General features: G+C 31.7%; 1 protein-coding gene across 2 annotated transcripts in view; it reads right to left on the reverse strand.

The window, feature by feature from the left end:
- The window catches only part of AP-2alpha (adaptor protein complex 2, subunit alpha), a 95,484-nt gene that overhangs the window by 34,314 nt on the left and 43,724 nt on the right, over positions 1-17,446 (reverse strand). For both annotated transcript variants that reach the window (XM_085809264.1, XM_085809263.1), the window contains exons 10-17: positions 15,370-15,441; positions 15,190-15,286; positions 14,971-15,108; positions 13,558-13,665; positions 13,384-13,458; positions 13,174-13,271; positions 10,121-10,250; positions 7,407-7,508 (exon numbers count right to left, since the gene is read on the reverse strand). In XM_085809264.1, coding sequence (XP_085665390.1) covers positions 7,407-7,508; positions 10,121-10,250; positions 13,174-13,271; positions 13,384-13,458; positions 13,558-13,665; positions 14,971-15,108; positions 15,190-15,286; positions 15,370-15,441 — 820 coding nt within the window. The remainder of the gene's footprint in view (positions 1-7,406; positions 7,509-10,120; positions 10,251-13,173; positions 13,272-13,383; positions 13,459-13,557; positions 13,666-14,970; positions 15,109-15,189; positions 15,287-15,369; positions 15,442-17,446) is intronic.

Consider the following 17,446-nt stretch of genomic DNA (forward strand, 5'->3'; position numbering starts at 1 on the left):
AAATTAACTACACAGCTACAGAATGAATATCCAGCAAAGGAGTCCCTGATTTCAAAATTAAAAATCTCAAAAACAAAGATCGATAGAGGACTACATCAAGCAGAATATTTGTTGTGAAAGCTGTAAGGTTGTTATACAGAAGTTTCCAAACAATAGTTACAAAAGTTGCAGAAAGACGATGCTGTAATCACAATATGTAGTATGTATAAACAGTGTTCCAAAAGATGTAAAAGAGCGATCAGTTTTGCCTTTGAAATGTGAAAGGAAGTTAGCGTATGTAAAGATGTTAAAATCCTGTATTTCACTGAACAACATGCATTTCTGGTATAGTACCAGAAATGCAATGAAGGTTAAATCACAGTTCTATGGCAACAAGGTGTAGTTTTCAAACAACTAAATGCTCGCAAAGAATCCAATGTGAAAAACCGTTCACAAGCTCTTTGCTGAATGTCCAATGGACAGGCAGCGTGGCCAGTGATCAGGTAGGGAGTTTTGGTCACAAGCAAACTGTAATTATTCCTGAAAATGTCACAACTGTTTCAGGAATTATTCAGCAACATCCAAGGAAAGCCATCCAAAGCAGAGACTGGTTTGAAGCATTCCAGCATGCAGAAAACACTGAGACACAGATTAGACATGCTTTCAATCAAAATTCAAAGTTATCAGCTGCCAGTGTACAATGCCATCGGTTGCCAGCTCTTGTAATTATTATTTCAAAACTCCTATACAACAGTCTTAAAGCTTCCATGCCGCTCAACCAGTATAGTGGTCAGCATAGCTGACTGCTGCGTCGAAGAGCCTGGGTTTAAATCTGGAGAAGGCATGTTTGTTTGTAAATGTATAGTGTCAGTGCGGCACGGCGGCACTCTAAGTATGCGGTGAGCCAAAAGTCCTCTCGTGTGGTCTGATCGAAGGGAAGAGGGGTGGGAGACCTTTGTACCCATCCCCGGAGTATTCTCCATCAAAATTGGGGGCAGAAATGAGCTAAATCATACTGTCATTTGAATGGTGCTCAAGGCTGTTGCCAATGGCAGGCGTAATTTAGTCCTCCTTGCCATGAGGAATTCTGCGGCTGGCTGAATACGTCAAACAAATAAGCATAAGCAACAACAATAAAGCTTTCACAGTATACTGCTTGTTGAATTCCTCTATCTAGGTGGTGGGATGCCAAATGAAATAATGCCAGAATACTAAGCCATAAAAATAATTTGTGTTTGAAAATCCAGAAGGCTTTAAAAAGTATTAAGAGGACAAAAGACAAAATGACCACTTTGTGCTGAATACGTAAAAGTGAAAAAAAAAAAAAATGCAATTTCACAGGTATTCTGGCATAAGGCGTCAGTACATGATATGGTCACCATGGAAGACAATGCAAGATTCCACACAATGCATCATGCTTCTGCACAACATTATCCAGCTGCTGTAGGGGTAATTTGTCACGGAGAAGTAAGACATATGTTGGCGTAAGATTCTTTCCCAAAGCATGCCGAACATTTTCAATGGAATTCAGATCTGGAAAATGTGCTGGCCATAGGAGGCATTGAATACCCTCACTTTCTAGATGCTCCTGGACAGCAACTGTTCGATGACATGTTGAATTTGTCGTTCACAAAAACAAATTTAAAATTCTATCTTCCCAGTTTTTGCAACCAATCAAATTTCATTTTAAAGTAGTTAAACATAATTCAAAACACTATAAATCAACATAAAATTTTCAAGAATTTTTTTCCCCTTACAAAAAGTTTATTCTTTAGTGCAGCAGTTCTCAACCTTTTGACTAAGGTGTACCAACTAAACAAAAACTGAAAAACTTTAGTACCACCACTACATTTTACAATGATTATTTTTCAATTTCTCAATAGAAATATTAAAAAATATATTTTGCCATTTGCACAACCTATTTGGTATTTGTATAAAAAAAAGCACACATAAAAATATTAGATTAAAAACTGGTTACCATTTTAATCATCTTTAAGATTTTAAGTTATAACAGTTCAAATCTAAAATTTAGTGCTAAATTTGGGTCTGCTTAAGAGATCAATTTCTTTATGCCTGGTCTTATTTCACTTAGTTTTAACCGTAAATTAGCATCCACTTTTAACTTTGTTCTGTATTTATTTTTTAAATGCGACATGGAAGAAAATCCTTGTTCACACAAATAGGTTGTGCGAAAAGGCAACAAAAATTTAATAGCTTTTTTTGAAATGCCTTTAAATTATTTTTTTCCCCCGGTTCAGCCAAAAGTTTACTAGTATTTTATTTTTTAAATCTTCATTTAGAGTTCAATCACTGGAAATTTCTATCTAATGATATTTCTCTTCACGAGATAAAATTTCAGGTACATTTGAACAAAACAGATTTTGAATCCAATTTTCTTTTTCTTAATCCTCAGGAAGTGAATGTTGAAATTATTTATCAATGAAAACAATCATTTTTTAATGTCGGATGATATTGCTTATTCTATTTTCAAATTATTTTCTGTTAGAAAACTTTCTAAACGTGGTGAAAAGCTTAAAATATTAGAATCCAATTCTTTGATTATTAGCTCGAATTTTTTTAAATTGCATTTGTTTTATTTCTAATGGTAAACAAAATTTCTCCTTGTAATCCTAAATTTATTTAACTTTCCATAAATATCAGCTAAATATGCTAAACGTGCCAACCAAAATTCCCTAAATAAACATTTTTGCAATTCAAATATTTAATCCCTGAGGAAAATTTGAATGTCTGATTGAAGTTCAAAGATTTAAAACTTTGCCTCTGGATAACCGCCTTACTTTGGAATGTAACAAAAGCATTTCACGTTCACTACCGACCTCTCGACGTAAAATCATAAATATTCTTGATGTCTTTTAATAAAGTTAACAATTTTCACGGTTTGATTCAAAACAATTTTCACGTTTCTGGGATTGCTTTGGTCACTAAAGCGTCACCATGAATTAAGCAGTGAGTAAATTTAATTTCAGGTCCTATATTTTATTTGAGAAATAGCACTTGAATGTTTCCCTGTTCAAGCCTGAGCTCACTCATTGCATACAGCAACACACTTACTCCAAGACATATCATTCTCAGTCATAAAACTGTACATTACTTTGAAAATTTAATTTGCAGTTGCTCTATCATGAAGAGATCTTCAAAATAAATACTCTTCGGCAATTCGTTTATCTTCTTCAAACGGTATGTAAGCTACTAATTGAACAAAGTACGTCACATCAGTACTTTCATCCAATAGCAATGCGATTTCTTCTTAAAATATTCTCAGAGTTATTCTCTAAACTGGCATGCTTAGATTCAAGAAGTCTTAAGAAACGATGGTTTCATACTTTGCCTGGATAACAGTTCACTGCAAACAACACATTGAAGTTGAGGGTGCATTTCATCTCCACTCCAAGAAAGCCCAAATGATAAAATAACTGATTATATTTTCTATAAACAACTTTTCTTTCCAATATTCTTAGTGCTCTTATTTTGTATTGGATCCATCACATATGAATCATCACTTTTCTACTTAAAGATCCTAGCCATTTTCCATTTTGAAAAATCTAGGTTTATTATTTTTCTCAAATATTTAAATGCACAATATACTGCAAATTCTTCAAAAACAAATGATGATATTCTCAAACCGCGTAGAAAAGCAAGGAATGCGAAGCAATAAGACAAAACAGATGCAAAATTTGCTTGCAATTGAAAATAGAGCGATACGAGCCCGGAAATGGTGGCAGCATAAAAGTGTAGACATTCTAATAAATTGATCAAATCTACACTCCTCAAAAGTGAAATTGCAACACCAAGAAAGAATGCTCGTAGCGTCATGCAAATTGCAGGATTGACAGTTACGAGATGGATATGCAAATGATTAAAAAACAGACACATAAAATCATTATAAACCAATTTATTCAGTATCTAATGTGCCTATCTCAGGCAGTGATACAGGCCGCAATCCTCTATGCTATCAAAAAGTTCTTGATGGTTACATGAGGTAGCCTTTGCCAAGCCACATCCATTGCTGTAAGCAGATCATCCAGGGTTTATGCCCGTGGTCCTCGGTTAATGTCACACAATTACATTCCACAGGTATTCGATAGGATTCAGATCTGGAGAAGCTGCCGGCCAGGGCAGGATGTCAAATCTGGTCAGGCTGTTAAGAGTATGCGGTGTGACATGCAGCTTAGCATTGTCTTGCTGGAATATTGTGTTGGATGTGTACTGCAACCAGGGCTGAACAACAGGCTCCACAACTTGTGTGATGTAGCGGTCCGCTGTCAAACTGTCGTTAATGTGTACCAGTGACGTCTTGTGATCACCCCCAAACCATAATGCCCGGTGCAGGACTGGTGAGATGCTCGGCGAAATGGGCTGTTTCGTAGCATTCTCCAGGTAGCCGCCATATCCATAGATGGCCATCGTTCCTCCACAGACAGAAACGCAATTCATCTGTGAACAACACCCGATGCCAATTGATTCTCCATGCACTATGACGCTGACACCACACCAGGCATCTAGTCTTGTATTCAGCAGTCAACGGTACACCTGTGGCTGGTACCAATAAATGTAAGTGTACTTCATGCAATCTGTTGCATATAGTTTGGGCAGACACAGATCTACCTGCTCCTTGAGGCAACTGGCTTTGGATGTCATGCGACATGGAGAAAGGGTCTCCAATAGTTGCCTGCTGAATATGCTGGTCTGTGTGCTATGATGTGCACCTATGCACACCACTTCCTGAATCACCTGATGTGCACCTTCCTGAATCTATCATGTGACACAACACTGGATGGTACTCATGTTGTGCCCAAACACGAGTGGCTATTGTGCGCAGTGACAAACTAAAAGTTCACCGAGTTTGATAATACGGTCATGTTCCCCGGTCATTAACTGATGGTATTGAACTCGCCGACGTCTCGGAGGTATTTTCTATGCTTTTTCTAAAGTCTCCAATGCTCCGTAAACCCTCAGATGCTGTTTATAAGAAGGAAAAGTGGCTGATTTTTATATCCCGCATATGCGTATCACCTGATCCAATGCATGTGCAACTTTCATCATTTGCATATCCACCTCACAACTCTTGCTCCTGCAATTTGCATGACGCTATGCGCATTCTTTTTTGGTGCTGCAATTTCACTTTTGAGGAGTGTAAAAGAATTAATGAGATACTATTGTCTTTTTATTGGAACTTTTTTTATTTCCTATTAAATACATCCATTTCTATTACTCCTTTTAAAAACATTATGACAAATTTTGTTATATATCATCTATGGCTAAAAGAATATTTATGAAAATATTTTGCTAAAGTTCTTGAACAAAGCTTAGATCACATAAATTTACGAGTGTTAAAGAAAAAACTAACAGGATATAGGATTTTTGAATTTAAGAGTTAAAAATACTTTGCTCCTTTACGTGCCACCTATTTTTTTGCCTACCTCCGGTTTAGAACCGCTTCTCTAGTGTATTGTTTGTTCTAAAAGAATGCCTGGATATTTTAACGGAGCAGATTGGAAAAACAGCTACTACACGACAATGCTATGCTAATATAACCTACTGTGAATTCAGATATTTAATAAAGTTTGAATTTAAAGAAATACAAAAGATGTTTCTGACAATGATTAAACACTGCTGGCCTTTACTGCTCAAATTCAGAATTAAATAATTTTTTGATGACAAATTTAAAGCCTTCTCAGATATGAATCTCCAAGAACTTGCCATTCTTCGAGATGCAAAAAATCAAATAATTTATATTTTAGCATAAATCTGAGCGAAAAGCATGTATAAACTACATATATATAATTGCAGCCAATAATAATGCAAATTGGCAGCCGGAGCAGATTAAATATTCATCTTTATTTCAACTGACATTTGGCAGCCACAAATAACTTTGCACTCTACTTGTGCCTATTTCCAAAGTATTTACATTTTTGATATTACTGGGATAGGAAGAAAAAAGCATGGCAGTGTCCTAGTGGCAACATAAGCAGAAGCTAAGTGTGTAGTCATCCCTACATGGCAACTCATTACGAGAAAGGTTTCAGTTCAGGAAATTTTAAGCTTTGAATTATCTATGACATCACCATTACGTAAACATCATATGACATTCATATGCTATAGAAACAACATCGTCCAGAAAAAATTAGTTATTTTTAAAACAGAGCCAAATTACTAATTTAAGTTAATTCCAATTTACATATTGTTTATCTTATATATATTCCCATTAAAATCATAATACAAAGGTACAAATTTAGTAATTATAATGTAAAAACACCTAATAACAGTCCAATTCTAAAATTAGTAAATGACAGACTTAAATTTAAAAGCAGTTCCTTTACATCTATTTATATGATTGACAAAATTTCACTTTAAAGTAATTAAACATAATTCAAAATGTTATAAGCAACAGAACATCTTCAAGAATTTGATTCCTGTTAGGAAAAAGTTTTATCTGGTGTTTAACATCTAGAGTGTCATTTACATCATTGATACTTTGCAGTCATCTAAAAAGAGACTAAAAAAATGGGCTTTTGTCTTTAGTAAGCTTTACTATTCCTTCTAAACCATGGATAATTCTCTACTTCAATAATAAGGCATTATATAAACATATATGAAAAATTAGCTGTATGGCCATTAGTGATAAGAATAAGCTTATAGCTGAAACCATTTTTATCAAGTTTAATAAGCGAGACTGATATTATGGTTAATTCAAATTAAAGTTTCAACATAAAGAGCATCTCACTAAAGTGAGTAAAAACTGGTCATTGTTTCTGGTTCTTATTAAATATCATACATAAATTCAGGTTAGTATTATGTGCCCATTTTGCAAAATATGTGTACAATATCAGAATTTTTTCAATAACACACCTATTAATTTCCAAGCCAATTACTAAACAATTTGTCCAAAAATTAAACTGCTACACATTACTTAAAGTTTGAGACATCTTTACAATGATGCCGTCATAAAAAGGCCAACACCTTAATGCAAGCTGGGCAATGTCTGAAATAACAGAATATGTATGAGGTTTTAATTTGAAAAATCAACCTTCATAAGAGGTCACTGCATAAAGGTAAATAAAGTTAATAAAAGGTCATGAGGGCTCATAAAGTACAGGAACCTTCATAAAAGGTATCTACACTTTACGCTGGAGCATCACCATGCAAGATTTTTGTTCTCTTTGTTAATCAAACAGCAAACTAAAATTCTATCTGCATAGCAGTACCATGGCATAAAGTGTATGCAAGGAATTTTTTAATGTTAGAAACTGATATAAATATAAATTAGGATTCCTTTATGACAGGGCACTATTATGAAACAGTCTCCATGGCTGATAAAAACTAACATTATGGCAACTATTCCCCATTATGGCGATTATTAAACAATATAAATGTAACACTATCAGAAAACTTTAAATTATACTTACTAGGACATCAGATGTAGCTATACTGCTTAACTGAAGATACTCAACAGTCCGCTGCTGTAGCTCAGCATCAGCACTTCTAATATTGTTATCACTTTTAAGAATCTATAAGTAATTTACACCCAGAGATTTATTCAGAAAGGAAACATTTCAACTATCTAATAAAAATGCATACACAGAAGATGGTAAGTCCAGCAATGCAAATGAAACTCAGGTTAAATCAACGGCATAAAAAAAAAAAAAAAGCTTAAACAAATTTAATTCATAAAATTTCCAAAAACAGAACTAAAGAAAAATTTTGGCAAATTAAGATGTAAATTTGCCCCCCTCCCCCAAAGATCACCTACTTTACCCCTATTTACATTTTTCCCTAGACGTATTTCAGAGGTAGGGTAAATTATTAGAATCTGAATAATATAACAGATCTAAATTCGAATATTACAGAAGAAATTATGTCCGTCAATAGTAGACTTCTGCACAAAGCAGCCGCCAATACAGTCAATACATCCTGAAGTCAGGATAAAATTAAGAACACTTGTACAAATGCATCATTTGCAAATTGCATAATCTTTCTTCTTTTAAAAGTACAGTACAAGTCCGAAATCAGGACTTCGGCGATTCCGGATTTTTTCGGATAATAGATCATCAATTTAATCTGGTAAGATGGCATGCAGAAATTGTACAATTAAAAATATGAAATGGTAATTTATCAAATAAAGAAGAATTATGATCTAAAGGATATCAAAATTTACAAAAAAGCTTAATATTTATTTGTTTACTTTATTAAACATTTCTTTCAATGCAAGTTGTTTAACATGCTTGCACAAAAAAATTCAAAAAGTTCTTTTTTTCTTGTGTCACATACAGTGGACTTTTCGATGCCATACTCCTCGCGTAATTTTGATACAGATATGCCTTTATCCATTTTTTGCAGCAATTCCACTTTTTGTTTAATGGACATCGAAACATAGGTTCGCTTTGTAGATCCTTTGGGAACTCTTTTCGACATAATACGAAGTTCAAGCTTAGTTATTATAAAATTGCCGTAATAATAACAGACTGCAAAAAATAATAAACTGGATCAAATTAGAAGATCAGGGAGCAGCGCAGTCTGCTACGTTAATTGAAATGCCTTAGAATCAGTAAATATAATTTTAGCCATACGTTATACATTATTGCATATGCATCACAAGATTCGCGATGAAAGCCAAGTTGTTTCGCTAAATTTTGTCTTGCTCCTATTGCAATTAAATTACGATTAATTGAATTAAGCCTGAATTGTATCAGTTTAGTTATTTACTATACCTACATTTATTTTTTGCACATGCTTCAAACTAATCCGAGTCCTGAATATATAAACTCCGACATATACTTAAGTAAGACACAAAAACACGCCGAATAAATACTAATTCAGAAGTCAAACAACAAAAATCAGCGTTATACCTACAAAATTTTGTAGGTATAATGCTGATTTTTGTTGTTTGACTTCTGAATTAATATACTTAAGTCTTTATCTAGGGCCGTCACTCGATACCGCCTGATGCACTATCTATGGGTCTTAAATTCTGCTACAAAGCACTTTCCTAAGTTCTAAATTTTCATCGTGACTAAACTTTGAATCCCAGTGCTTTCCCTAAATCGTAAAAACTTCTTATCCCTTAATTTTGTTGCTCGGTGCTTCCACAAATTCCAAAAATTTAGTCTTCCCTAAATTCTGCCGTCTGGTGAAGACAGATGCTGCCACCGCTTCTGGGTTTATGGTGAATAACATATCAGTTATTCTTAATTAAAATAGCCTTAAATATAATCTTTTGGCCTATGAGTTTCATTAACAAAATCTATTTTTAGCATACGAAAAGAAATTTTTGTTGAATTTTTCCTCGTCAACATTTCTTTGAGCTTTTAAAAATCTATAATCATCGCCAAGCATAATGTTAGTATAAAAGGTTGCCATACTCTTGTTATTCAATTAGTAATATAAAAAAGTTTAGACATCACAGCCTGAGTTATTACTGAAGCTGTCATGTATTGATAAATATGAGGTAATGAAAGCAAAATATAATAATTAATGACTCGCCAGGTCGGCGTCAGGGATACAAAATAGGTGAATGTTTCGGTTTGAGATGTATGCCAAATAGATATTCAGCTACGGAGCCAAATTATTAATCTCACAAGTTTATGCTTACACGATTGTTTTTCCATAACGAGGTATTTCATTTAGTGCCTAAGCGAAATTAAGAATCGGAATTTTTAAGTATCTCCACATTTTATTGTGGAAGGAAAAATCAAATGCGCATGCGTAAAGCATTATTAAAAAAAAATATTTGTGGATTTGGGGTCCGGATTTTAAATCATTCCGGATAATGGACGTCTGGATTTCGGACTTTGTACTGTAGTATGCATCTGATTTGTTTTCCATGTATAAAGCATATGATAAATACTGGGATGAATGGCAAAAAATTTTTTAGCAAAACAACTTCAGAATTTTTATTATTTGTATGTAAATCATATTTACTTAAAATGCCACGTATTTCCACAAAGAAAGTTTTACACACAATATTCGTTACAAGTAAAACTACCTAAAACCGTTTAAATCATTAAATTAAAAAATACAAAACTAAATCTAAGGCCAAAGGAACATTTCTACAAAAATATACAAAACTGAAAAATCTTATCTAAAAAATAGCACTTGATATTTAGGATAAGCAAATACTTACTGCTTGAATTTCATGTTTTATTTCAGGAAAAAGATTGATAAATTTTATATAGGTTGTTAAAAGTAGAGCTCTAGTTGGTGCAGGACATAGATGATATTTTGAATGAAGAAGCTGAAACTGAATCAGAGGGCTGAAATAAATAAAAAAAAATATTAATATGTATAAATAAACAATTTTTAAGTGTATATTTACAGTGTTTAGTGATTTAATATACATTAATATTTAAATATTATATTAGTATTTAATATGCAGTGTTAAATCATTTACACCACTAGTCTAAAACTCCAAATGCATGATCTGGCAACAGCTGATGAGTCACTTTTTTTTTTAATAAAAGGAATTTTTTAACTTTCAGTCACTAAATATTTATCAGAACATACATAAACAATAATACTCTACAAAAAGTGAAATTTATATTTTCCATCTGAAATCTAAAATTTGATACTTGCAAGACATTTTTGTTGGTTACATTTCGTTATTCTAATACAGTCAAAAGTCGTTAATCCGGACTCGTTGGGACTTCGGCGATTCCAGATTATAGATCATTTAAATTTGGTAAGATGGCATGCAGAAATTACAAAATTAAAAATATGAAACCGTAATTTATGAAATAAAGAACAATTATGATCTAAAGGGTATCAAAATTTACAAAAAGAAAAAGCTTAATATTTATTTGTTTACTTTATTAAACATTTCTTTCAATGTAAGTTGCTTCATTTCATGTGATACTTTCTCTTTAATTCTATTAAACAGACATAATTTCTTGTTTAGTTACAAAGTTCCGCTGTTCAAGTCCTATAATTGCTGTGTTGAGAATACCGACTAATTTGTCAATCGAAATGTTTTCGTTTTCAATAACCTGTGGGTCACTTTCTTCACTAGCGGAAGCGAATTATAATGACGAGGAACTTGATTTAAATCATATCAAAGACAGAGTACACTGAGATGAAATACTACACTTAGTAAGGAATTATAAGCCAAATAAAATTAAAACATCTGTCCTGAAGATAAGGATAGTGCTGACAGATCAACTTCCAATCTGCGGGGTGAAATTGATAAACAGATTTCGGATTTCGAAACATACTTTCGCTTTGTAGATACAAATTACATATTAGTAAATATATATCGGAAATTCTATTTGACATAATCGAAAGTTCAAGCTTACTTTTATGAAATCGCTCTAACAGTCCGCAAAAAATAATAAGCCGGATCCAATTCGAAGATTAAGGAACAACGCAATCTGCAACATTAACTGAATTAAATAATTTTTGCTTAGATTATACCGTCCGTTGCACATTAAATGCGCATGTGCAAAAACATATTCGCAGCCGTAAAGGTCTTACGCGCACTCGTAAACACCTCGCGTCGCATTCACTCATGCGCAGAAAGTTTGTAGCTTTGAGGTCCGGATTATGGGTGTCCGAATTAACGACTTTTGACTGTATATTGATAGCTACATATGAAATTACCAGACTGACATGTTGAAATAGTTCTAACACATTTAATTAATCATTAAATAAATTACTTAAACTAAAATTAACAAGTTATGAAAACTTTTGTTGTTTTCAGATAAATGTTTCCATGTGGGATAAAAACCTAGTCTCTCTTACTTAAATTATTTTTTGATGCAAAAATAAAAATACATGTTTGTATGCAAATAATTATAAATTTATTTTCTACTATATCCTGACATTTGATGGTGATTCTGTTCTGATAGTGTTTGTACTTTTGGAGATAAATTGTCTTCATTGTGGACTGTAGATGCTCATTCTTTAATCGGGTTTCTTTCTTATTTGCAACTGTTCAACAAGCTGTGTTCTATAACTATATTTGCAAAGTGCAAAAATTCCTATCTCAGCTTATTTACTGTTTGACAGAAGTATGGATAACAGTTAAGAAAATTTGAAGCTTCCAATCTGATTAATATTTATATCACATTGTAAATTAATCTATAGATTTTAATGTACATTATTTATGCTCGTTTTTAAGTTGAATGAAAACAGCATAAACTCTGATTTCAAATAACTAAATCTTGAAATATTTACACTGTATATGCAACATATACAGCTGAAATGTATTCACTAGCAGTATATAATTGCTTAAGGTATATGTTTGCCAAGAGACCACTGGTTTATATAAAAAAATGGAATAATAAAAGAAAACTGGCTTTAAAGTGGTTTTCCATTTGTCTTCAATGAAATGGAAGTTAAAGAACTGTAAAAGTCCATCCAACACCAAGTAGCTCACTTACTATGCATCAGTCTTAATTACTAAAAAATGTTTCAGAATTACAGTAAAGCACATAATTTCTTAAATTAATTCATTGCCATATTATTAATAATGCACAATTTTAAAGTTTTTTTCTTTGCAACAATCATGGTGACATAAGGTTGCTGAAAATTTAGCAGAAAATTCAGGCAATGATACATAATGAAAAAAAGAGCAATTATATTTGCATGCTTGTCCACAATGCTATTACATATGTTTGCTGTTAGAACTGTTAGATTTAGAATTTTGTTAGAATTTAAGCTTTAGAATTAGAAGGCCTAACTTCTAGATCACTTTGCCAAGAAATCTTGATAATAGAACTAAAACTGAAAAAACATGCATATCTGAAGAAATTTGTTGAATGATGATCAATCCTTTCCATAATAAGAAATCAATATCCATGTTGGATACACGAAAGAGACTGTTTGGCTCAATTTTAAAAATGACAAAGTTTACAGAACCCTTATGGTAAAGTTCTGTACACAAAATATGCAAACTCCCATTTTAAATATATATATATAGAGAGAAAACCTTTTACTTCAGATAATTTTTTCGCCTTCTTCATAATTATATGCACCTTCCTATTTAAAACAATTGGGAAACTAATCCACATTTACATTACAAAAGAGTAAAACAAAACTTAATAAACCAGCTTGCTCACTGCTGAGAACAGAACTTTTGCAAATTACCATGATTTCACAGTTTTAACCACTTTGTCTTTAAAGCATCTTCCAAACAGTTTAATACAGTGAAGCAAAGGAATACTTCTTCAAATGACATCTTACCTTGACCTTTGATCCCCAGCAATCAGGTTTCCAAACTCTCCTAGTATATAGCCTGCAACTTTGACCATATTTTCATGGCAAGCAGGTGCCTGAAGAGCCTAGAATAAATATTGAATGTAACTCAGACTATCTGAAAAAAAATTCTGTTTAATGCATATTTTGATTGAACACATGCCAAATTTTATAACAAATTATGAAATAGAAAAGTACCTCGAACACCGTTTTTGCAGCATATCCTTGAACATCATCACGGTTTATAACAATCTGAATAACTCTGTACCACACCTAAAAATATTTCCAAAGTTAAAGAAAAATTACCAAGCTATTTTGAAAAATTTTTACATTTATGAACTAAATGAATGTTAATTAAAGAACTGCACTTACTTCTTCACTAACATAATCACCTGCAATTCTTATCAAATTTAAAATGACATCCACATACCATGTATAATCCGATGCATATTTTTCAGCTAAAATTGCAACTTTAAGAACCTAAAAATTTAGTTACTTCAATTCAATTCATAATAAATGAAAATAGTTATATAATAAATTAAAATATTATCAAGACTTTACTTAACTAGAAAAGTTACAAAAAATTAGTCCAGCAACTTTAAAAAATAGCCTTGTTTATACAAACTTTAATAAACTTGCACACAGAGGTAAATTGGTTATGGCACAGCATGCAAGGACTACACGAAAGGGAGTGCTTCGTGAAGCATTTTTTTTAAGCAACACATGCTTACATTAATATTACACACAGAGAAAACAAAACCTCATGAAGCAATGTGTTCTAGAATTTGGATTACCCCCATATAACATCCTGCACTGGTTCGCATTGTGTACAAGATTTGAAGCTAATACAGAACAAAATCCAAGATCTATAATCATCAGGATCTTTCTGATTCAAGATTTAGAAAATTTTCGGATTTTACATTAGCAGTTTAAATCTAGTGAAATGACATGTAAAAATTGTAATATTAAAATAAGAAATAATCCTTTATGACCTTAAGGGAATCAAAATTTAAAAAAAAAAAAAAAAAAAAAAAAAAAGGAGACTCAAAATTTTTTGTTAAACATTTCTTTCAAAATAAGTTTTTAAGTTTTGTTTCTTTGCTAATATTTCCTTAAAAACTATATATATATATGTTCCTATTTTTAAACATATACATAATTTATTGTTCAGTTACCAAGTTCTATTGTTCATGTCTTGTAAATGCCACTTCAAGAATTCCCAATTAATTGTCAATACAAATCATTTCAGTTTTCTGCTATATCAACAAAAGAAAACCAGTATAAGTAACATCCCACTCAAAGCAAATAAGTCTTGAGGCTTCACTTACTGTTTTAGTCAAACAGAAAATGCTAATACCCAACTATTCAAGTATTAAAAGTGTGGTTGTGGGCAGCCTCAATATAATGTTAATTTATTGCCACTGGCCACATTGCAATTACTCGTTTCAAAGTAATATGCAAGAATCCGAGTTCGTAGCAAGAAAAATCTGATTTTACATTACACCTTTTTAAATATGTTATCCATTCCAGCATTTGTATTTCAGTGGTATTAGAGCATTTCAGACAATGGAGATCTGGATTTTGAATGCCACATGTATTTTTTTAATTTTTAACAGTATTTTGTCCATAACCATTAGAAGATCTGTAAATTCAAATATTAGTGAAGTATGCAGCAATTCCCTGGCCGCCTTAAAATATGTTTGAATGATCTCGCTCTCTAAACTTGGCTCTTGCACACATTTCAAAGTTGCCAGACCACAGTAAATACATAAATATTATACTTACCATTTCCTCCCTTATGGAATAATCAGCAGTTTCCAAATAAGCTAACATCTCACCAACAATTTCTTCAGCATTACTTTTATCACACATGGCATACAAGAGATCAACAGCACGCTGACGAACACTTACATCTCTTTCAGTCTGAAAATTAAAGTTTATAAATAATACGTTTTTAGTCATTTCAAAAAAATTTCAAATATGAAAAATGAAGATAAACTATACCTTTAAAGCATTGATAATAGTTTCTTGATGCTTTTTGACAGCCTCATGAGAAAATTCTGAAGTTGCTAATAAGCACATGCTTTCTAAAGCTAGATACCTATTTTAAAAAATACATACTATACATACAGATGCTTCATTTATAAAAAAATCTCTTTAGAACATAAGGCTAAATAAAATTACCTTAAATTTGTTTCCCTATGCTGTAAAAACTGCCCAAGTTGATTACATGCTCTCACAAGAAGATTAGGTTCACTGAATAAAACAATAAGAAACTTTGAAAATGGATTAATTATTAATAGGTATAGAAATATTTCAATTCAAAATCTTAACCAAACTACATAATTTATATTGGATAAATGTACTGTTATAAAAAATAATTCCACTTAATAACAGGTTGTTAATGGCTCAAACAGATACCATAACTTCAGTCAGAAAAAAGAAATTTAAATGATGCTGAAATTCATCTAGAAATATATATATAAAATCTGAAGAGTAACATATTGTTCAAAGATTAACAATTCTGTAAATATAAATTACCAAAATGAGCATATAGCTATTTCGTCATCACATTTTTAAAACAAACAAAAAAAAAAAAAAAAAAAAAAAACCTGTTTGACAGTCATACATGTATGAATGGCTTAAAAACTTTGAATAAGAAACAGATCATTATGTGTTACATATTAATTTGTTACCCTAACATTCACTTCATGCACATTAATATCTGCAAATAAAGATAAGGAAAATACATAGTGCTACGAAAATAAACATATTTTAAGTAGAGCAAATGCATACAGAATACTGAAGTATTGAACTAAAAAGCAGAGATTTAAGTAATGATACTGAAGTATAAATTTCAAATTGCTATCCACAAACAAAATATACTGAAATATACATTATGCAGAAATAAAATATATGCAAATCTATAACCACTGTGCATGTTTACGGAAGTACTTTCTACTGGATAAGACAAGGATCTGACACTTCATGAATATGTCAAGGGAATGGGACAAACACATACATAAATATAGTAAAAGATAAGTCTATAGAGCATTTTTTTTAATCATACACTTAAAAATTACAACAGAAAGCTAGTTTCCATAATAATAAATGTAATATGCAGTTGCGCATGAAAATTCCACCAAACGCAAGTCACACAGTAATGTCCATCATGCCATCAGGTTTCAATGGCTGCACATTGTAAGGATAAGCAATAGATTTCTTCAATGTTCTTTACTAATTTATTTCATAACTTCAGTCACATAACCCAGCTACACCACTATCTACATGGAGATTCATGAAGTCCAAATTGTATGCCACCCAATATCACTGCAATTATAAACTTGGATCATATATGTGAAATTTCGATTCACAACTGCAAAACTGTGTTAGAGTGGGAAACATTTTCTACTGCAATTTTTAATTTATGATTCTGTCTCCATAAATTGTAAACGTCTTCCAATAGTGCTGTTGTACTGTTAAAAACTTCATATTACTTTCATGAAAGTAATCAGATAAATATGTCTCACATCAGGACACCATCCTTTTTTTTTTTTTTTTTTTTTTTTTAAGGAACTGTTAAAATGCATTTGATATGAAGTTAACAGAATATTTCAGTAAATAAGTCTTCACAAATTAGTTCTATATGCGTTACACAAAGAGGTAGCTGTAAGGTAACTATTTGAAATTTAAGGTATATATACTCCAAGTATTTTTTCATTCAACTTAGTTCTCAGTAGCCAATTTACATTCTCTTTAATTCAACTAATGTAATTAAAAAAAGTTTAATTAAAGATACTTTTAAAAGGAATCTAAATTAAGATGTCACATTAAGTTTTTAAAATTTTTATTTATTACAACATAAAAATTAATGCGATATCTTAATTTCAGCAAACAATTGGCAAATACCTGATTGCAGTGTTTTATAAAATTGGTTAAAGTGTCGAGATTAAGTTAGATATGTAAAGCTTGTAGACAATATAACTACCAACAATCTGAAAAAAAAAAAAAAAAAAAAAAAAAAAAATCACTCGAAAGGATTACTTAACATTCAATTTTATGTATCAAAAAAGAGAATGTATTCCCACCTGCCATTCCTCAGTGAAATTATATCCATCAGAATAAACTTTAGCATTAACAGCTAAACATTTTCCTACATTTGGACATCTACATAATTTGCATGTGAGCTAAACAAAGTTGCCTATACAAAATGCAAGAATTGATAAACATGATGGAATACTTCAGAATAATTATATTCAGA

Source organism: Stegodyphus dumicola, chromosome X2, assembly GCF_044657685.1.
Source record: "Stegodyphus dumicola isolate Sdum_Otavi_A_Nest chromosome X2, ASM4465768v1".
Taxonomy (NCBI): Eukaryota; Metazoa; Arthropoda; class Arachnida; order Araneae; family Eresidae; genus Stegodyphus; species Stegodyphus dumicola.